Here is a 22548-nt window from a genome sequence, read left to right on the forward strand (position 1 = left end):
TTCTCCCTCCTCCCATCTGGGAAGAGGTGCAGTACAGGAGCATCCCTGCCAAAACAAGCAGAACACTAAACAGCCTCAGGATCATAAACAGACTATGACTCCCGCCAACAAACATGCCCGCCATCTTGAACTCATTCACTGAGTGACTGATTTTATGTACTGTATGTCTTATGTTTTTAAATAGCTTAGGGACTTTTTAGATACTTATGAGTAGATATGTTTTATATTTATTGTTGCACTGCTCTGGGTGGGAACAGTGTTTTGTATGTAAGCAAGTACACTAAGAATGACACATGAAGCTTGAAGAAGAATTGAAATAGACTGCATTGCAGCGTGGCTGCTCCCCTGGCACCTCCACCAGTCGCCTTACACTGAGCCATGAACATCCCACCACACACTGAGCCATGAACATCCCACCACACACTGAGCCAGCAACATCTCACCACACACTGAGCCAGTAACATCCCACCACTGAGCCAGCAACATCCCACCACACACTGAGCCATGAACATCTCACCACACACTGAGCCAGCAACATCCCACCACACACTGAGCCAGTAACATCCCACCACACACTGAGCCATGAACATCCCACCACACACTGAGCCAGCAACATCCCACCACTGAGCCAGCAACATCCCACCACACACTGAGCCAGCAACATCCCACCACTGAGCCAGCAACATCTCACCACACACTGAGCCAGCAACATCCCACCACACACTGAGCCACCACACACTGAGCCAGCAACATCCCACCACACACTGAGCCAGCAACATCCCACCACTGAGCCAGTAACATCCCACCACACACTGAGCCACCACACACTGAGCCAGCAACATCCCACCACACACTGAGCCAGCAACATCCCACCACACACTGAGCCAGCAACATCCCACCACACACTGAGCCACCAACATCCCACCACACACTGAGCCATGAACATCCCACCACACACTGAGCCAGCAACACCACCACACACTGAGCCAGCAACATCCCACCACACACTGAGCCAGCAACATCCCACCACACACTGAGCCATGAACATCCCACCACACACTGAGCCAGTAACATCCCACCACACACTGAGCCAGTAACATCCCACCACTGAGCCAGTAACATCTCACCACACACTGAGCCAGTAACATCCCACCACACACTGAGCCATGAACATCCCACCACACACTGAGCCATGAACATCCCACCACACACTGAGCCAGCAACATCCCACCACACACTGAGCCATGAACATCCCACCACACACTGAGCCAGCTACATCCCACCACACACTGAGCCAGCTACATCCCACCACACACTGAGCCAGTAACATCCCACCACTGAGCCAGCAACATCCCACCACACACTGAGCCATGAACATCCAACCACACACTGAGCCAGCAACATCTCACCACTGAGCCAGCAACATCCCACCACTGAGCCAGTAACATCCCACCACTGAGCCAGCAACATCCCACCACTGAGCCAGCAACACCACCACACACTGAGCCAGCAACACCACCACACACTGAGCCAGTAACATCCCACCACACACTGAGCCACCAACATCCCACCACTGAGCCAGTAACATCCCACCACTGAGCCAGCAACATCCCACCACTGAGCCAGCAACACCACCACACACTGAGCCAGCAACACCACCACACACTGAGCCACCAACATCCCACCACTGAGCCAGCAACATCCCACCACTGAGCCAGCAACACCACCACACACTGAGCCACCAACATCCCACCACTGAGCCAGCAACATCCCACCACTGAGCCAGCAACACCACCACACACTGAGCCAGCAACATCCCACCACACACTGAGCCAGCAACATCCCACCACACACTGAGCCAGCAACATCCCACCACACACTGAGCCAGCAACATCCCACCACACACTGAGCCAGCAACATCGGCTCGTGGATCCACCCCATAATTCGGGTCCGCTCCAAAATGTAATGGGTTCTAATGCTGCGTTCACACCGGGCGCGGCGAGAACATTTTGCGCCGCCCAGTTCGCCCCAATCTCGCCGCGGGATCCAATGGGTCGCCGCGCGAATCTGCCGCGGAAAGTAAAAAAAAAAAAAAATTGAACTTTTGTGAATGTCGCCGCGTGGCGAATCCTGGCCGCCGCGCCTCCGGGTTCGCCTGATTCGCACCACCCGTGCCGCCCGCCGCCCAGTTCGCGCGAATTGTATTGACTTTCTATGTAAACACAGCGCGCGGCCGGAGAAAAAAAATCGCGCCCGGTGTGAACACAGCATAAGGTGGCCCATGCAACCCCCCCTTTCACGAGTTTGATGAAAATCGGTGCAGTAGGTTTTGTGTAATCCTGCTGACAAGAGGTACGGACGGACGGAACAACGGAAAACATGACCTCTGACCCTGCGCTGCCGCTGGGGCGGAGGTTATAAAGATCTGAGTCTGAAGGAGGAACAATGAAGAGCGACACAGAGTGAGAGGATCCGTTTACGTTGGCAGAAGTTTATTTCTTTGACAGGGATTTACAGTAGTATCGGGCAAGTTAGTTACAGTAAGATCACATTCTTATTTACAATAACAGCCTGGTTAGAGGTAAAAGGCCTCCTGTAGGGGCGTGGGTTCGGATGAAACTAAACTAAAATCCAGAAAGCACTGTACGTGTGTGTGTGTGTGTGTGTGTGTGTGTGTGTGTGTGTGTCAGGAGGCTTGGGGTAGGGGTTGTTCTGGGCCGGGGGTACTCGTGGCGCTGCTGCTGGACGCCTTGGGGGCAGCGTCCTCCAGGTCCACCTGGGTCTCATAGTCCTTGTGGACCAGCAGGGGTCCGAGACCCTCCAGGACGTCCAGAACCCGGGCCTGGATGGAGTCCACCTGCTCCGCCGGACAGTACTCGTCCAGGCTGGACCTGCGAGCCACACGGCTGGGTTCAACAGGAGCCGCGAGCCACAGCGCGGTACAGTATGCGGTCACACCTTGATGACCGTAGAAAATAAACAGACTCGTCAGTTTCAATGTATTCTAGGGCTCAAACCTGACGAGTCGAATCCGATTCACCTGTTCAAACCAGAGATTCGACGATTCGTTCCCTTTTTCTCTCTCATATGTTTAGGCTGAAGGGACAGGTGTCAAACTTTAAACTCAAACGCAGGCAGCACAATAAAAGACACCTATTTTTCTTGCGAAACATGAATCATATAGCACATGGGTTCCCCAACTCCATCAATGTGGGCTTCCCCTCTGAAAACAGTGACACACCCGCGCCCCCCCCCCAAACCCCCAAATTTGTCCATTTTGCAAGGCAGCGTTAGCTAGCCCATAACGTTACACAGCTAAGTTAGCTCGGTGACACCTGCTGCTAGTTAACGTTATGACGTTTTCGCACAATACATTCATGCCTGCGGGGGGAGGCTCTCTCTGCACTATCCACACATTTAGTATACATCTCTCCCATTATTTATTGCGATCTTCTAGCCTTTAAAATCACGTTTCATTCATAAAAACCAGACATTTAAAAAAATAAAAACATGTTTTTCCTTCTTTTTTTACGCGCTCTTTGATAAATGAGGCCCCAGGTGCGAACTCTTCCAGCGGTTTACGAACACGTCGTCAATCAGATGGGAGCTTTCCTTAGAAACGTTCTTAGTAAGAAATTTAAGAACAGAACTTAAGAAGATATTGGTGAATGAGGCCCATTGTCTAAACCTTAAAATGCATTGCTTTAACTATTGTGAAGGGCAAACCTGCCTGTTCAGCATGACCTTACTCCAATCTGCAGCATTTCCTTCCATGTCTCATCATAGTAGGATATAAATGGCCGCTATGGCTTTGTTGTTGTTTGTTGTTGTTTATTAGGATCTCTTTTAGCCATCGGCTAGTCTTCCAAGAGTCCTCAACTAAAACATACAGTACAATACAATAATGCAGAAAATACTACAATTCATAAATAGAATTCAAGAAAAAATAAGAAAAGAAAGAAACATGATAGTAAATACAATAATAACAGTAAAATACAATAGTTCAAAAACATAGCTACTTACGAAATCACACATCTAAAATTATTGTAACAAAAGATTGTAAATTGTTCTCAAAAGAAGTTCAAAGAAGGAAAATACAGCACTATGGTCAGTGCAATGAATTCCACATGATCACCATCCTATATGTGAAAGTCCGTCTGCCCATTTACGTCTGTATCCTTGGTTGGGTGAATTTGTCCTTCAGTCTATTCCGCGTATTAACTGCATGTAGATTTCTAATCCGTTGTAGTTTGTTGAATATATCTGCAGGTGTCTTAAGGGCAATAATTCGTTTGAAAAGTGCTAATGACTGCTCTGAAATGAGTTGACTAACTGTTGGCCACCCTAGTGTGGCATGGAGCTCCCTCACCTCCATCTCAAAGCCATAGCGCAGAACCCTCCTGGCAGCCTTATTTAGGGAGATCTGAAGTCTGTTTCTGTCTGCGGCTTTGGGCAGTTTGAGCTGATATATATATATATATATATACTGCTCAAAAAAAATTAAAGGAACACTTTTTAATCAGAGTATAGCATCAAGTCAATTAAACTTCTGGGATATTGATCTGGTCAGTTGAGTAGCAGAGGACGATTGTTAATCAATTTCAGCTGCTTTGGTGTTTATGAAATTAACATCAGGTGCACTAGAGGGGCAGCAATGAGACGACCCCAAAAACAGGAATGGTTTTACAGGTGGAGGCCACTGACATTTTTTCCCTCCTCATCTTTTCTGACTAATTTTTCATGAGTTTTGCATTTGGCTAAGGTCATTGTCACTGCTGGTAGCATGGTGCGGTTCCTGGACCCTACAGAGGTTGCACAGGTAGTCCAACTCCTCCGGGATGGCACATCGATACGTACCGTTGCCAGAAGGTTTGCTGTGTCTCCCAGCACAGTCTCAAGAGCATGGAGAAGATTCCGGGAGACGGGCAGTTACTCTAGGAGAGCTGGACAGGGCCATAGAAGGTCCTTAACCCATCAGCAGGACCGGTACCTGCTCCTTTGTGCAAGGAGGAACAGGATGAGCACTGCCAGAGCCTTAGAAAATGACCTCCAGCAGGCCACTGGTGTGAATGTCTCTGACCAAACAATCAGAATCAGACTTCATGAGGGTGGCATGAGGGCCAGACGTCCTGTAATGTGCCCTGTGCTCACTGCCCAGCACCGCGGAGCTCGATTGGCATTTGCCAGAGAACACCAGAATTGGCAGGTTCTCCACTGGCGCCCTGTGCTTTTCAGATGAGAGCAGGTTCAACCTGAGCACATGTGACAGACGTGAAAGGGTCTGGAGACGCCATGGAGAACGTTACGCTGCCTGCAACATCATTCAGCGTGACCGGTTTGGTGGTGGGTCAGTGATGGTCTGGGGAGGCATATCCCTGGAAAGACACACAGACCTCTACAGGCTAGACAACGGCACCCTGACTGCCATTAGGTATCAGGATGAAATCCTTGGACCCATTGTCAGACCCTACGCTGGTGCAGCGGGTCCTGGGTTCCTCCTGGTGCACGACAACGCCCGGCCTCATGTGGCGAGAGTATGCATGCAGTTCCTGGAGGATGAAGGGATCGATACCGTTGACTGGCCCGCACACTCGCCTGACCTAAATCCAATAGAACACCTCTGGGACATTCTGTCTCGGTCCATCCGACGCCGCCAGGTTGCACCTCGGACTGTCCAGGAGCTCAGTGATGCCCTGGTCCAGATCTGGGAGGAGATCCCCCCCAGGACACCATCCGTCGTCTCATCAGGAGCATGGCCCGACGTTGTCAGGCATGCATTCAAGCACGTGGGGGCAATATGAACTACCGAGTACCATTTTGAGTTGCTGCAATGAAATTTCAGCAAAATGGACTAGCCTGACGCATCATTTTTTTTGCTTTGATTTCCAGGGTTTCTTTGAATTCAGCCCTCTGTAGGTTGATCATTTTAATTTCCATTAAACAATGTGGCATCCCCTTTTTCCTAACACATTACCCAGTCCATATCGGGAAAGATATCCTGCATGATGAAATCTGATGTTTTCAAAGTGTTCCTTTAATTTTTTTCAGCAGTGTATTGTAGTATATTTTTATACTGTATTACATCAAGACATTGTATTACTCATGAAGGAATATCATTATACTAAGAACAAGAAATGAACTCCAGTCGAGATAGACCTTTGTAATTACAAGCAGTTTAACATTTAAATGACAACAAATGTTCTTCCTGAGGCCACATTCCTTTGCTCCTGAAGACAAAAGAGATTGCACCTCTGAGGTTGTTTCAAGTACAGTTGAAATGTGCCGGACAAAGGCAGAACCCAAAGACGGCCCCATGTCCGGAGGGGGCAGAACCAAGCGACACCAATTGACCTATCACAAAGACAAGCTTACCAGATCTGTGTTAAAATGTACCTCCCTCGTATGCAAAATTGTTTGTCGTGTGTTCATTGGCCTGAAGCCAAAGTATATTAACTGGGATACCACCTACTGTAGATCAGTGACGCCGAGATTCGACCTGTATTAGGCTTGCTCAATAAATTTGGTTTAAACTGCATTTTTCTCCAGAAGATTCTTTTCACGTTATTCTGCCGACAAGAAGAAACAACAGTATATATCTACCAACCTACTCAGACTAGAACGACGTGGACTCAAGCATTTTGTTTTGAGACATTTATTGTTACAATGACTTGCAGCGTTCTGACCGGAACCTGGAAGATGGCAGAGATATGGTGGCTTATGCTGACAGAAATAGATGGACAGAGATCAGTTGGCAGTGTATAATACAAAAGTCGTGACTTTACTAGTGTGATTGATTTGGTACACAGGTGACACGGAAGTGTCACACCAAGGTTGAAATACAAATTGAAATCATTTCAATGACTTACCTGTGCTAGATTGCTAGTTTCGCACAAAGGACCCAATGGGCTGTTCTGAAAAATGCAAACGCCCCATCCACCTGACACTCCAGGCAGACCAGAGCAAACCCCAAAGTAATTGAAAGGATTTCAAATAGTATTTGTCCCTAGGTCCAAGCAGCACAGCTTAGGTAGGTGCCTTACTGGCAACCCCAGAGCGAACAGTAGGCCTATGTTCTGTGAGCTGGATACAGCGTCCCGATCACAGCTGACTGATCGGCAGGGCAGAGGTTGAAACAACCCAACAGTAGACAGTATAACTTTAGAGAAAAGTTCAGGCCTTTTTAAATCCAAGGGCACATGAAAGGTCATTTTGGTGTGAGGTAAACACCAGCTGTGATACAGTGTACCCCACTGGTGCTGTGACAGTTACAACCTAGGACTGTCACTCCTCACCGTGCTGCTAACACAGCTTGACAGTATAAATCCAGGGGTATTTCCAGATACAGTTTAAAGCACCTATAATGATGTGATGAACAGTTTGAATGGTTGTAGTACGCGATCCCTTTTTCTACATCTGTGGCGATCCCCCAAGAGTGGCTCTTGCCTTCACAATGCTGAGCTCAGATAGGTCAAGGGTCACACACTGTTCTTTGGTCATGTCTTATTTTGAAAACAAATACTATTGGACTAAAACACTAGATAGAAATACTGACAGGTTTCTTTGAATACTTCCGGAGGGCTTATTTTCCATGCCCATCCTCTTTTATAATCATAATTCATTCATTTATAATTTTTTTATAGTAAAGTAACAATGTAGAAACACTCTGAATGACCCTCAGAAGGGACAGGGGTAGTCATAGTGAGGGTCATGGCTGACCGTTCGACATCACTGTTGCCATGGCTTTAAAGATCATGCCACAGGAGTGGTTTGCCAAGAAGGTGAGCAAGGCGCGGTACTGTCGGCAGACAGGTGGGTATGGAACATAACCAAACAAAGAAACAAACTAAAACAAACACACGGTTGGCACAACATATTAGTGACATCGTAGAGAAGAGTCGGTGCGTACAAGACAGGTACATAGAACAATGCTGCACAGTGGCTGGCGGGGAGGGGGGGGGGTTGGGGCAGAACTGGGTCTATGTCAGTCCAATCTCCTCCAGAACGCTCCGTGGCGCCTCAGCTTCCTACAGGGGGCGACAGAGAGCACAGAGAGGACAGGTAGGTCAGCAGAGTGTTGAGGGCCACCAACACACCTATAGGGCCCCAATTTACTGGAAGAGCTCAAATTGGAGCAAAGCTTACCTTAATACTTTGGTGTATGGATGTATAGATTGATCCTTAAAAGCTTGCTTTTATGATTTCCCATGAGGGGAACATTTTTATTTGAGGCGTTTTTTCCCTCTATTTGGAGTGTTGTGGTGTCTTTTGCTCTGATCTAACCAATTTTGCTCCAGCAAATTCAGGCCCCCGGAAGTGAAGCCTGAGTTAAATCTACTTGCCCAAAAAAGGTGGTGTCTGAATTTGGGACAGTCCCATTCCCAAATCTGACCCAGGTTCTGAGGACTATTGAGTCAACAATGAACACAGATGTGGACCAGTTCAGAACCAAGGCTGGAGACACAGTGGGGTGACCACAAAACCAAATCTACATTCTACAAAGAAAAATATGTGAAGAGTTCTAGGTTACAGTGTACAACATACCCTCTTTAGTACGTAAATATGTTCTATCACTGTCTTCAGACCAGGTGGTTATGAAGTTATAGAGGTGTAACTACCCAGCTACTGCGACATGAACAAGGCATACCATTCAAAATGGAACGACACTTACTTTGGCATCCTAGCAACAGGTTAAGCACAAAGGAAAGAAAAGCACTGTTTCAATACAATTGAGTGTTCAGTCAGTTTCACTAGAGTTCAGTAGATTCACTATTCTAAGCAATGAAGAGGAGAGGAAAGGCTGGGAGTCTAGAAATGGGTCCAAATACTATTTGAAATACTTTCAATTACTTCAGCATTTGCTTGAGTCTTCCTGGAGGGTTGGGTGGCTGGGGTTTGCATTTCATGGAAGAGTCCATTGTTCCAATGTGCTGGACAATCAAACAATCAAGCAAAGATAAGTAATTGAAATAATTTCAAATAGTGTTTGGCCCTGGACTGCTCTACATACTACTGCTCTGCTAATAAAGTCACAGTTACCGCTACGAATGGTAAGTAAGGAGTGAGCCCCTTTCTCATGAAGAGAATGAATGAGAGCTCAGCTCAGCTCAGCCCAGCGGTGAGCGCTTTCCTTGACTGTTGTATGAACCTGTCCAGAGGATCAACAACTGGGCTGCGTCCGAAATCACATATTTTTCACACATTATTTTTACTATTAGTACTACATATTACAGCTGCCCTTACAAAGTATGTACTTGGCATGGAGTACAGGTATACAAACAACTGGGACATACTACTTCTAGAAAGTATCACAGAAAGCATTTCTCACTAGCCGGCAGTGATGGCGGGAATTTAAAGCAGAAGCTGCTCACAACGACTTAAATATGTTTTTAATAACCATGTAGATTCCCAATATGTGGCCAGTTTATCCAAATAACCCCGTTTGTGAATCTGTTCCTTTTCTGTTACAGACAAGTACAGTAGCCACTACAGTAGTCTACCTTAACTGCAGGGATAAACAGAAACGTTGAACAACGGACATATTGTAAAATGATTTGGGGCCAATATCTCTAACTAGCTATGTAAAGTAACATCTTACTATATTAGTGTGTTAACAGTTGATAAAAAAAATAACGAACTTGTTCATTCATCGGATGTTATAAACTGAGACCGTCATTCGTGTCTGGATGGCTCAAGCAGTCAAATATTATCTTTACTTTATAAATACATTTATTTGGGAACTCTGGCTGGCTAGCATAATCAGTTTGTTGGCATTTTGTTTGGACAACTGATAAATTGATCATGATACTAGGAATATAGAAACACTCATGTTATGCTACATCATTGCACTGTCAATGTGCTGTCATCTGTCTGTGCCATCTCGGTGGCTCAGTGAATGAATCTTCCACTGCGCAGAGGACAGTGGAAATAGCCAGAAAAGCGCTGGCTTGCATACTGCAAAATGTGACCAGATGCACTATACCATCCGGGTATTTTCTGCATACCGCATTTGACATACTATGTATTTGGATATAATAAATATTTTTCTGGCCAACTAAATAGTATGGAAGTATGCGATTTCTGATGCAGCCCTAGTCTCCCTGCCTGCCTCGGGGTTCACACTCTGTCAAATTCCCTAACTTTTCCCTGACTTTCAATGACTAAAAAGCAAAATTTCCATGATCTACAATGAATGAAAAAACTATTAACGAGTGGGAAGGGGATAAATGAAAAATCATAACCATTACAACCACTCATGCAATACGGGAAATGTATATAACCTGATGAAGAAAAATACTGCATGGCAAATATTATAGTTTGATGAATGGCAGCTAAAATGTAAACATGCTACAAACGAAATTCATTGATATTACCTGACATAACCCAAAAAATGATCAAATCTTTTCATGTCTGGGATAGACCTTTTAAAGACCTCTCCTGTCTCCTCCAGCCATAGTGGAGGAGACAGGAGACTTGAGGGGATTAGGTGGAGCTATGCCAAGACCTGTCTGTCCTACCTGATCTGTGGAGGAGACTGAACTGGGACAGACAGGGGAAGGGGGCTGTCATGGATGGAGGACTCATGTCCTGTCCTGTCGGCCTACAGCTGGGTTGTATCGCCTCTCTCCTTCCTAGCCTGAGTAGGCCTACGGCTCAGAGTCCCCCCCTACCTCCTGCAGCAAGTCAGCCTGCTCAATGGCCTTCAGCACATTCTTCTTGGAGGTCTCCTGGGCCTCGCCCCCCAGCAGAAACTCATCAAGGATGAAGTAGGCCTTCTCAAAGTTGAAGATGATGTCCAGCTCACACACCTGAGGGTGGTACAACAATTACATACAGGAGGAAACTTGAAACAGTCCGGTATCCATGAGATGTAGTTATGTGGGGGTTTGGTAAAGTCAAACCTAATGTCATTAGGTTGACAGAGAATGAAAGAATGACCCTTGCAACAGCTGCAGAAGGTCAGTGGCAGAAAGCAATGACATCAAAAGACCTCAACAGACAAGCTTAATAAGGATATGTGTGGATGATGCCCCCTGGCAGCAAAAGCATATAGAGGGCTTGTTGTCGTAAAACGTAGTCGCTGTAGCTACCGTAAAGGTAATAGCTGTTGAGGGCATGTTGCGGTGGAGGGGTGACACCAAATGCATAACAGTGAAGTTACCATGGCTTCCCCTGAGAGCTGCAGTGGTAGGCTGTAAGGGGTAGGGGTGTTAACAGAAACTCACACTGCCAAAGTACTTGTCCAGCAGCTCCACATATCTATGGATGATCTCCAGGGTGATGAGCTCATTGTCTTGGTCCTCCACTGCACAGCAGAAGTACAGGCTGGCGTACCTGGGACAGACAGACACACACACACACACAAACACACACACAGCCAAAGAGTGAGACAGAGAAAGGTTGAAAGGGATAGAATAAAAGTAAGCAATTGGTTGAGCATAATAGACCTACATCCCCTTGTAACCTCTATCCCTGAGCCTTGAACCCTGACCTTTTGTAGACGATCTTGAGGTCACGCCACTCCAGGAAGCTGCACATCTTGGGTTTCCTGGCGAGGATGGTCTGGACCAGGTCTCGGGAGATCTTCTTCCTCTCCTTGTCAGACAGCGGGACGTACCACTTCTGCAGCCGCAGCTTCCCCTGCCGGCTGAACAGCAGCATAAACTGCATCTGGGAGAGGAAGGGAGAAGAGGAGAGAGAGGGAGAAGATGAGTGAGAGGAGGGGAGAGGAAGGGAGCAGAGGAGAGAGAGGGAGAAGATGAGTGAGAGGAGGGGAGAGGAAGGGAGCAGAGGAGAAGAGGGAGAAGATGAGTGAGAGGAGGGGAGAGGAAGGGAGTAGAGGAGAGAGAGGGAGAAGATGAGTGAGAGGAGGGGAGAGGAAGGGAGCAGAGGAGAGAGAGGGAGAAGATGAGTGAGAGGAAGGGAGCAGAGGAGAGAGAGGGAGAAGATGAGTGAGAGGAGGGGAGAGGAAGGGAGCAGAGGAGAGAGAGGGAGAAGATGAGTGAGAGGAGGGGAGAGGAAGGGAGCAGAGGAGAGAGAGGGAGAAGATGAGTGAGAGGAGGGGAGCAGAGGAGAGAGAGGGAGAAGATGAGTGAGAGGAGGGGAGAGGAAGGGAGCAGAGGAGAGAGAGGGAGAAGATGAGTGAGAGGAGGGGAGAGGAAGGGAGCAGAGGAGAGAGAGGGAGAAGATGAGTGAGAGGAGGGGAGAGGAAGGGAGCAGAGGAGAGAGAGGGAGAAGATGAGTGAGAGGAGGGGAGAGGAAGGGAGCAGAGGAGAGAGAGGGAGAAGATGAGTGAGAGGAGGGGAGAGGAAGGGAGCAGAGGAGAGAGAGGGAGAAGATGAGTGAGAGGAGGGGAGAGGAAGGGAGCAGAGGAGAGAGAGGGAGAAGATGAGTGAGAGGAGGGGAGAGGAAGGGAGCAGAGGAGAGAGAAGATGAGTGAGAGGAGGGGAGAGGAAGGGAGCAGAGGAGAGAGAGGGAGAAGATGAGTGAGAGGAGGGGAGAGGAAGGGAGCAGAGGAGAGAGAGGGAGAAGATGAGTGAGAGGAGGGGAGAGGAAGGGAGCAGAGGAGAGAGAGGGAGAAGATGAGTGAGAGGAGGGGAGAGGAAGGGAGCAGAGGAGAGAGAGGGAGAAGATGAGTGAGAGGAGGGGAGAGGAAGGGAGCAGAGGAGAGAGAGGGAGAAGATGAGTGAGAGGAGGGGAGAGGAAGGGAGCAGAGGAGAGAGAGGGAGAAGATGAGTGAGAGGAGGGGAGAGGAAGGGAGCAGAGGAGAGAGAGGGAGAAGATGAGTGAGAGGAAGGGAGCAGAGGAGAGAGAGGGAGAAGATGAGTGAGAGGAGGGGAGAGGAAGGGAGCAGAGGAGAGAGAGGGAGAAGATGAGTGAGAGGAGGGGAGAGGAAGGGAGTAGAGGAGAGAGAGGGAGAAGATGAGTGAGAGGAGGGGAGAGGAAGGGAGCAGAGGAGAGAGAGGGAGAAGATGAGTGAGAGGAGGGGAGAGGAAGGGAGCAGAGGAGAGAGAGGGAGAAGATGAGTGAGAGGAGGGGAGAGGAAGGGAGCAGAGGAGAGAGAGGGAGAAGATGAGTGAGAGGAGGGGAGAGGAAGGGAGCAGAGGAGAGAGAGGGAGAAGATGAGTGAGAGGAGGGGAGAGGAAGGGAGCAGAGGAGAGAGAGGGAGAAGATGAGTGAGAGGAGGGGAGAGGAAGGGAGCAGAGGAGAGAGAGGGAGAAGATGAGTGAGAGGAGGGGAGAGGAAGGGAGCAGAGGAGAGAGAGGGAGAAGATGAGTGAGAGGAGGGGAGAGGAAGGGAGCAGAGGAGAGAGAGGGAGAAGATGAGTGAGAGGAGGGGAGAGGAAGGGAGCAGAGGAGAGAGAGGGAGAAGATGAGTGAGAGGAGGGGAGAGGAAGGGAGCAGAGGAGAGAGAGGGAGAAGATGAGTGAGAGGAGGGGAGAGGAAGGGAGCAGAGGAGAGAGAGGGAGAAGATGAGTGAGAGGAGGGGAGAGGAAGGGAGCAGAGGAGAGAGAGGGAGAAGATGAGTGAGAGGAGGGGAGAGGAAGGGAGCAGAGGAGAGAGAGGGAGAAGATGAGTGAGAGGAGGGGAGAGGAAGGGAGCAGAGGAGAGAGAGGGAGAAGATGAGTGAGAGGAGGGGAGAGGAAGGGAGCAGAGGAGAGAGAGGGAGAAGATGAGTGAGAGGAGGGGAGAGGAAGGGAGCAGAGGAGAGAGAGGGAGAAGATGAGTGAGAGGAGGGGAGAGGAAGGGAGCAGAGGAGAGAGAGGGAGAAGATGAGTGAGAGGAGGGGAGAGGAAGGGAGCAGAGGAGAGAGAGGGAGAAGATGAGTGAGAGGAGGGGAGAGGAAGGGAGCAGAGGAGAGAGAGGGAGAAGATGAGTGAGAGGAGGGGAGAGGAAGGGAGCAGAGGAGAGAGAGGGAGAAGATGAGTGAGAGGAGGGGAGAGGAAGGGAGCAGAGGAGAGAGAGGGAGAAGATGAGTGAGAGGAGGGGAGAGGAAGGGAGCAGAGGAGAGAGAGGGAGAAGATGAGTGAGAGGAGAGTAACAAGAGCATTTCAGTGACCAGGTGTTTTGAAGTTTATTCATTCTATTTCTCTTCTCAAGTCATAAATCTGCAGCCAAGAAAGCGACCCCACAGTTCAGAATCAGTCTGTATCCAAACACTGATCGCCTGGTTGTTGACGTGCACATCAATGAGGAAATGTATTATTTTGACAGTTAAGTGTGTAGTATTATTTAATGTAGTAGGCTATTAATCACGCTTAGTAGTTTTTTCGCCACACAAGTTGACATTGATTTGACAATAAAGCGAGTTATAAAAACAGGGTGCAAACACACTCAACAATGGCTCGATGAAATCGCTTTCTTTCTGTCTTGCTAGTGGATGACCACTACAACTAAACGAGATATAACTCGGGTAATCTTACCTTTTTAGGGTTACTTGCGATCCGGACAATAAAACCGTGGTTGATTATGTCCAATTCACAGAGAAATCTGCTCAGTTCAACCTTACGTCCGTGTGGGGATGTGAGATGAGCGACCAATGCAGTTAGCCGCCTTGTCATTGGTCGAAAGGTTTACTGTCAGCGGTTCTGATTGGCGGAGCCATCCCGTTATTCCATCGTGCTATTTACTGTGCACGGAGGACAAGGTGGGGTCGCGGTGGTCAACACATGATCTCTAAATCAAATCTAGTGAGATGTTTGTGACTCTGTGAATAATATCTCAAACGTTTTGGCCACGCTGAACATGCCTATGACTAATGCCTTTCACAGCATTTTGATTTGAATGGGAAATGAAAAGTGAACAAATCAAAAGACGAGGAAACTCGTAGAGGGGACGTCGTGTTTAACAGCGCCCTCCAGTGTATAACTGCGGTCAAGCCAGCCTTCAATTTGGAAATACAAGTCATGTGGGCCACAGCCAATTCCCCTTTGCGCAAACATTAGCGTCATTACGGTACATCGTTATTTCTCTTGTAAGGATTTACCACCGTCGCATTCACCGACAAGTAGTGAAGTCAAATAACGATGGTTTGATTAAAGAAGTGAAAGGCGGTTGTGGTGTGGCATTTCAAAATAAAGGACCTCTTAATCATCTTAAATGCCACACCACAACCGCCTTTCACTTCTTTAATCAAACCATCGTTATTTGACTTCACTACTTGTCGGTGAATGCGACGGTGATAGTCCTTCCAAGAGAAAAAACGATGTACCGTAATGACGCTAATGTTTGCGCAAAGGGGAATTGGCTGTGGCCCACATGACTTGTATTTCCGAATTGAAGGCTGGCTTGACCGCAGTATAGTATAGGGCATTTTTTGAAAATGCAGTCAGAATGATAAACATTCACATGAAGCCGTGGCGGAGCTCCAATGTAAATGTGTTGAAATACATGTTCGTAGCATTGCTCTCACTTCCGCAACGGGAGATGTGTTCTTGCACCACAGATCACTGACACTACGACACTGCAAGAGGGGGATCTCTCGATTCATCAATGGTCGCTGGCCGCTGGAGCACAGCTTTCAACCGGCATGTTAATGGTACGTTCGTTTATAACTGGGAGGTGGCAAATTGCGACTTGCTAGGAATGATTAAATAAAACACCTCATGAACTCACACTTCCTCGTCGCAAATTCGGATGTTTCTCAGCCCCCAGTTGCTCGAATGCACTAGATATAACTAGGTAACTGTGATATAATGGTATATAGATATAACTAGGTGACTGTGATATAATGGTATATAGATATAACTAGGTAACTGTGATATAATGGTATATATCTGAATGCACACAGGTCGGAAGTAGGTATTTTGCCACTTGCGACTTGCCACCTCCGACCACAAACGAATGCACCATAACTAGGTAACTGTGATATAATGGTATATAGATATAACTAGGTAACTGTGATATAATGGTATAAAGATATAACTAGGTAACTGTGATATAATGGTATATAGATATAACTAGGTAACTGTGATATAATGGTATATAGATATAACTAGGTAACTGATATAATGGTATATAGATATAACTAGGTAACTGTGATATAATGGTATATAGATATAACTAGGTAACTGTGATATAATGGTATATAGATATAACTAGGTAACTGTGATATAATGGTATATAGATATAACTAGGTAACTGTGATATAATGGTATATAGATATAACTAGGTAACTGTGATATAATGGTATATAGATATAACTAGGTAACTGATATAATGATATATAGATATAACTAGATAACTGTGATATAATGGTATATAGATATAACTAGGTAACTGTGATATAATGATATATAGATATAACTAGATAACTGTGATATAATGGTATATAGATATAACTAGGTAACTGATATAATGGTATATAGATATAACTAGGTAACTGATATAATGGTATATAGATATAACTAGGTAACTGTGATATAATGGTATATAGATATAACTAGGTAACTGTGATATAATGGTATATAGATATAACTAGGTAACTGATATAATGGTATATAGATATAACTGGGTAACTGTGATATAATGGTATATAGATATAACTAGGTAACTGTGATATAATGGTATATAGATATAACTAGGTAACTGTGATATAATGGTATATAGATATAACTAGGTAACTGTGATATAATGGTATATAGATATAACTAGGTAACTGATATAATGGTATATAGATATAACTGGGTAACTGTGATATAATGGTATATAGATATAACTAGGTAACTGTGATATAATGGTATATAGATATAACTAGGTAACTGTGATATAATGGTATATAGATATAACTAGGTAACTGTGATATAATGGTATATAGATATAACTAGGTAACTGTGATATAATGGTATATAGATATAACTAGGTAACTGTGATATAATGGTATATAGATATAACTAGGTAACTGTGATATAATGGTATATAGATATAACTAGGTAACTGTGATATAATGGTATATAGATATAACTAGGTAACTGTGATATAATGGTATATAGATATAACTAGGTAACTGTGATATAATGGTATAGATATAACTAGGTAACTGATATAATGGTATATAGATATAACTAGGTAACTGTGATATAATGGTATATAGATATAACTAGGTAACTGTGATGTAATGGTATATAGATATAACTAGGTAACTGTGATATAATGGTATATAGATATAACTAGGTAACTGTGATATAATGGTATATAGATATAACTAGGTAACTGTGATATAATGGTATATAGCTCGAATGCACACAGGTCGGAAGTAGGTATTTTGCCACTTGCGACTTGCCACCTCCGACCACAAACGAACGCACCATTAACACGTTAGCTAGCTAAGCTGATGAACTAATGGATTCACGGTAGGCATTTTTGCAATGTTAAGAATTGAGATGTCCTATGCTATGTACAGCCTAACCTAATGCATTAAAGTATTCCATGCAGACACTGTAATCCACAGAAGACCATTCTGTGTCACCAGGTAGGGTAATGCCCGGTATTTATAATAGGCTCTTTGCACAAGCTCCACTACTTACTGAAATTCTACAGGCATATTTATTTCCTGTCCTATACTATTGGATGGAAGGGATTAAATCAGGTGGGCCTATTGCTTGTAGGGGCTTGCAATATGCGATTGAGTTTTGTGAAGCGGCCAGAGTGCGGAAACCCACAAGCCTACTGTAAAGTGAATTGAGAATGTGTTTTTTTTTGTTTGTAGGGTTTATGTTGTTTGTGTTTGCCTCTGTTATGTGACTGCTACTGAGGCTTGACCAAACAAAGGCTTGACCATAGGTCAACTACTACTGGACTGTTATGGAATCCAGATACACAGCGTTATCATTATCTGTGTGTGTGTGTGTGTGCGCGCGTGTGCGCGCGCGTTTGTGTGTGTGCGTGTGTGCGTGTATGTGCATGCATGTCTATGTGTGTGTGTGCGCGCGCACATGCGTGTAGAACCCTGTGACAGGCCTACTACCTGCCAGTGCTCAGCAGAAGGATGCCTGGGTCCGGGACAACGTGTACAGCGTTCTGGCTGTCTGGGGGCTGGGCATGGCCTAAAGGAAGAACGCAGACGGAGACGAGGACAAGGCCAAGGCCTACGAGCTGGAGCAGGTGAGGAACCAGAGGCCTGGGGCTGGAGTAAGGACTGGAGCTAGGATGTGGGGCTGTGGCAGAGGGTGAGAGAGGGACGGGAGGAGACTGGACACGGCCTATAAGAACAACACAGATGAAGATGAAGATATGGTCTGTGAGCTGGAGCAGGTGAGGGACGAGAGGCCTAGGGCTGGGTCAGGTTGTGAACCTGGAATGTAGGGTAGGTCCTGAGTACTTGGGACTGGGGCAGGGATTGGTATTCCAAGTATAAGGAGCATCATGAAAAAAAGCAGCCCTTCCGAGTTCAGAATGCACTTGAGGGACCCTGAAAACAAGCCGATCATTTGATCAGGTCTGGTAGGTGCCAAGGCTCCAGTCCAACAGAGAGGAAATGCGAGAAATTTACCAGTAATGGCTTTGAAAATAAACAAATACCAGTGATAGTTATGCCTTTAAGAGAGAGAGAGCCAGCCTACCTTATCATAAATAACACAGTGATGTGCGTCATCTATCGCCCGTAATAAATCTCATGGTGGAGTGGTAGACAGTCCAAGTGTTTCAAGGTTGTCACAGAAGCATGTCTATATACAAACTGTAGGCAGGTAAGTATATCGGCCTCTAGTTAGTGCAACATTTTCTAGGAGCCTGCAGTTAATTGTTTAATGTGTTTTATGTGTCTTATAATGTTATGTATGCCGTGTGTATGTTTTATAATGTGTTATTGTCATATGGCTAAGATACTGTACAGTCAACTACCATTCAGGCAAAGTACAGTATATAGGCCCATATACTGTAGGCAGGTACTGTAGTATACAGTAGGCCTCCAACTATTGAAGCATTTTCCAGGAGCTTGCCCAGAGCTTTTTGATCCATATAAGCGGTTGATCACCATAACCATGATCACTACAAGCGGTTTCCATTGTATATAAATCAACTTAGCTTTGATTTAGTAGGAGTCATGGATTGGGGCTGCAGACTAGTCATGTTCTGGTGACATGCTATTTCTCTCCATCTCTGCAGAGTGTGGTGAAGCTGATGCAGGGATTGCTACAGTGCACGATGAGACAGGTAGAAAACACGCACCGCCATCACTACCTGCTAATGTCACTGCTCCTCTGGCAGCCTCCACTCGATGTTTGGACTAGAGCGTGTATTGTATGCATGTGCTGTGTGTGTGTGTGTGTACAGTATGTGTGTCTGTGTGTTTTTGCGCTTATGTCACATGTTTGTCTGTGTTTCTTGCTTGTGTGTGTGCATGTGGCTGCAGGTGGAGAAGGTGGAGAAGTTCAAGCACCGCCAGAGCACGAAGGACTGCCCGCACGCCAAGTACCACACGCCCACCTGCGCCACGGTTGTCGGGGACAACCGATGGGGACACTGCAGGTGGACGCCACCTCCCTCTACCTGCTGGTCTTGGCTCAGATGACGGCAGAGTTGTGTGTATGTGTGTGTGTGTGTCTGTGTGTGTGTGCCTTGTGAGCCTGACTGTGTGTGTGTCCGTGCATGGGTTTGTGTGTGTGTTTACTAATGTCTCTTAATTTCTCCAGGTCTGCGCATCGTATCCGCGCCAGTGTAACAACTGGATGGGGAGCGCGTTACAAATGCAGTACCTATACCTATACCTGTATCCAACCTGGATGAAGTGGCCTTCATACAGAACCTGGTCTTCTACATCGAGGCAGCCTACAAAGTGGCAGTAGGGGGCGCTCTACCCTTGGTAGACACAGTTCTGTCTCTCTGATGGTATTGGAAGGATACTGTGATGTTGACCATTGTGTGTGTGTGTGTGTGTGTGCGTGCCTGTGTGTGTGTGTGTGTATTTGTGCATGCATGTTCGCACGTGTACATATGGGGTGTGTGTGCAGGTCTATGGGATGTGGGAGAGGCCAAGACCAACCAGGGCATCCCGTAACTCAACGGTAGCTCCGTAGGCATGGCTAAGGTACTGGAGATCACAAAAAGGTCACTTAGAGATCACATAGAGGTTTAGGCTTGGTTTTAGACAATCAGATTCAAAGTGGACAGGGCTAAATACAAGTGTAAACGGCCACCAAAACGTTATGTGAAACTTTTCCTCAAACCACTTGCCGAGGTGGTCTGGGACACATTTGACCACATATCTTTAGTAAACTCTAATGCGTCCTGAAGCGTCCCCGACAAAGACGTAACAGGAAAACACGTCATCAATGCAGGATAATTTTTCTCCTTTTTCGCCTTAGCCTGCGCTCTTTTTCCAAGTCAAAATTACTTGTCCTATCAATCGAAACAGTTGGAATAGTCCAGGCTTTCATGAACATTTTTTTCAGTCTGATTGAAGTCAAACCAACTGATTATTGATTTGTTTACATGGAACAGCTGTGCGACACGCACGCACGCAGTCAGGAGTGAGTGAGTTACTATGGTTACTATATACGAACACAAGTGGTCAGCTGGATACATATGGAGGCGCATGATAGACACGGGTGTAAACAATGATGTGTCTCGCTGTCCACTTGTGATCCGATCGTCCAAACCGCATTTTAAAACCAAGTCTTAACGGCTTTTGAGATCACATAGAAGTGACATAGAGATCCCTTACAGATCACATAGAAGTCACATAGAAGTCACATAGCGGTCACTTAGAGATCACATAGCGGTCACTTAGAGATCACATAGAAGTCACATAGAAGTCACATAGCGGTCACTTAGAGATCACATAGCGGTCACTTAGAGATCACATAGAGGTCACTTAGAGATCACATAGAGGTCACTTAGAGATCACATAGAGGTCACTTAGAGATCACATAGAAGTCACTTAGAGATCACATAGAGGTCACTTAGAGATCACATAGAGGTCACTTAGAGATCACATAGAGGTCACTTAGAGATCACAGAGGTCACTAAGAGATCACATAGAGGTCACTTAGAGATCACAGAGAGGTCACATAGAGATCATAGATCACTTAAGAGGTCACATAGTCACGCCCCTTCTGCTGCAGTTTTCAGGCCTTGACAGCTAGCCACTCGGTATCTATCTGGGACTTGTAGTTTGTTTTTCTATTTTCTATGTTTTACAGATGTGGGAACATAAGAATGTAACTTGACCCGCGGTATTCTAACAGACGCTTTACGGCATTCCGCACCACCGCTCGCCTGCCCATAGGGGCGCAGTAATACCACTCATTGACCCATTGCTGTAGCTCATCTCGCACATAAGATGAGCCTACCGTTCTCAAACTCCTTGTTCTCTGTCTGGTTGTAATTTAATTATTATGAACAAAGCCTATCTATCCATAGTATCTATCTCTGTAACTGTCGCCGGGTCTATATCTGTTAACTCATGTGTCGGGACAGTAGAGGTTCAATACAGTAGGCTAACTGAGTGTTCTCATATGGAACATGGCATCAGGACGAGTAAGATGGCTAACGTAGCTGACCAGAGATGTGTTTGAAATGGTTCACTCACTCCGTATTCCCTATGTAGTGTTACTCATAGTGAACTACATAGGGAATGAATTAACGGTTTTGGGACACTATGGAATGTCATTGCATAGGATATTCATGACGCAAACAAGCAGACGCGCCGATCACTGATGGCAGCAGGTTGAAATATCAGGTAGTATTCAGGTTCCATGTTTAGTTGAATGATAAATCCCATATAAATGGTTTGAATTCTAATGATGTGCAAGTGTGATTTTGTCAAGTTTAGTGCTGTCTGCTAATAGCAGGCTGTGAAGCTGCACGATAAGACCGTGATAGCAAGTTAGCTCACGACAGCAGCTTCCATAATATTAACAGTAGCTGTCGGTGGCTAAAAAGCAGATGGCTAACTTTACAACAATGATTCCTGTAGCTATTTTGATGCTAAACTTCTGTTTCTCGGGCAGGAACGGAGACGAACTCGCATTAGCAAAAAAGCAGCTACAGGAATGATCTTGACATTAGCTAACTGCTTTAGCCACTGAAAGCTACCGTCTTCTTCACTTCTCCTTCGGTAAAACATGACACCGTATTGTGGTATTGTGGAGTGCTTAGGCAGAAGCAGGAAGAGAAACCCGTCATGGGACCTTAAATCAGAAAAAATATGGAATGGTAGTGAACGGTGTGAGAAGCTATTGTAAGCTAGAACGTAAACAAACACCATTCACGTGACACAGGGGTCAGACGTCATGGATCATGGGTCAGCTAGTGTACCAGGACTGGGTTGCACCAGCTGATCGTAAGTTCAAACTTAGCCTAGTTTGAACTTAAGTTCTAATTTAGGGTAGAGTTTACGTCCTACTTAGATTTTTGGGTTGCACCAGCTAAAATAAGTCCAATGTAGGCCTAAGTTAGGGGATATGAAAAAGCATGGTTGTGTTTTGTTCTACCTCGGGTAGGGGTACCTCAAAATCTGAGGGCCCCTCCTGCTAGACTATAAACAAACACCATTCACGTGACACAGGGGTCAGACGTCATGGATCATGGGTCAGCTACTGTACCAGTTAAC

The 22548-nt window shown here is 46.1% G+C and overlaps 3 protein-coding genes across 7 annotated transcripts in view; 1 reads left to right on the top strand and 2 right to left on the bottom strand.

The window, feature by feature from the left end:
- Positions 1–22548, bottom strand: part of LOC311327418 (heat shock factor 2-binding protein-like) — a gene marked incomplete at both ends in the record, with an annotated part of 468623 nt that overhangs the window by 386632 nt on the left and 59443 nt on the right. The gene's annotated exons all lie outside the window — the stretch shown is intronic.
- Positions 6654–22548, bottom strand: part of LOC311327363 (AP-1 complex subunit sigma-2-like) — an 80230-nt gene continuing 64335 nt past the window's right edge. The window contains exons 1-5 of one of the 2 annotated variants that reach the window (XM_084460403.1): positions 14420–14544; positions 11489–11667; positions 11223–11331; positions 10668–10805; positions 6654–8024 (exon numbers count right to left, since the gene is read on the bottom strand). In XM_084460403.1, coding sequence (XP_084316529.1) covers positions 7977–8024; positions 10668–10805; positions 11223–11331; positions 11489–11667 — 474 coding nt within the window. In that variant the 5' untranslated portion in view covers positions 14420–14544 and the 3' untranslated portion in view covers positions 6654–7976. Of the gene's footprint in view, positions 8025–10667; positions 10806–11222; positions 11332–11488; positions 11668–14419; positions 14545–22548 lie in introns of those variants that run through there. The other variant, XM_084460404.1, reaches the window with a different exon arrangement.
- Positions 15475–21726, top strand: LOC311327362 (uncharacterized protein). Of its 4 annotated transcripts, XR_014631098.1 has the most exons (6): positions 15475–15534; positions 17940–18098; positions 19101–19148; positions 19348–19520; positions 19628–20935; positions 21000–21726. XR_014631098.1 is itself a non-coding variant. In XM_084460401.1 (5 exons), the coding sequence occupies exons 1-5, from the start codon at positions 15489–15491 to the stop codon at positions 19778–19780; spliced, it is 579 nt and encodes a 192-aa protein (XP_084316527.1). In that variant the 5' UTR covers positions 15475–15488; the 3' UTR covers positions 19781–21726. The 4 variants fall into 4 exon arrangements, 2 of the variants coding, with proteins under 2 accessions (XP_084316527.1, XP_084316528.1); XM_084460401.1 differs by having other exon boundaries at positions 19628–21726; XM_084460402.1 differs by having other exon boundaries at positions 19348–19463; positions 19628–21726.

Source organism: Borostomias antarcticus (assembly GCF_949987555.1).
Source record: "Borostomias antarcticus genome assembly, chromosome: 32".
NCBI lineage: Eukaryota > Metazoa > Chordata > Actinopteri > Stomiiformes > Stomiidae > Borostomias > Borostomias antarcticus.

Bases quoted from the DNA above. Each gene is read 5' to 3' on its own strand.
- LOC311327362 (XM_084460401.1), top strand. From the start codon at position 15,489: ATGGTCGCTGGCCGCTGGAGCACAGCTTTCAACCGGCATGTTAATG. The intron at 15,535-17,939 runs GTACGTTCGTTT...ACATGCGTGTAG, and splicing joins TTTCAACCGGCATGTTAATG to AACCCTGTGACAGGCCTACT. The intron at 19,521-19,627 runs GTATGTGTGTGT...TAATTTCTCCAG, and splicing joins AGATGACGGCAGAGTTGTGT to GTCTGCGCATCGTATCCGCG.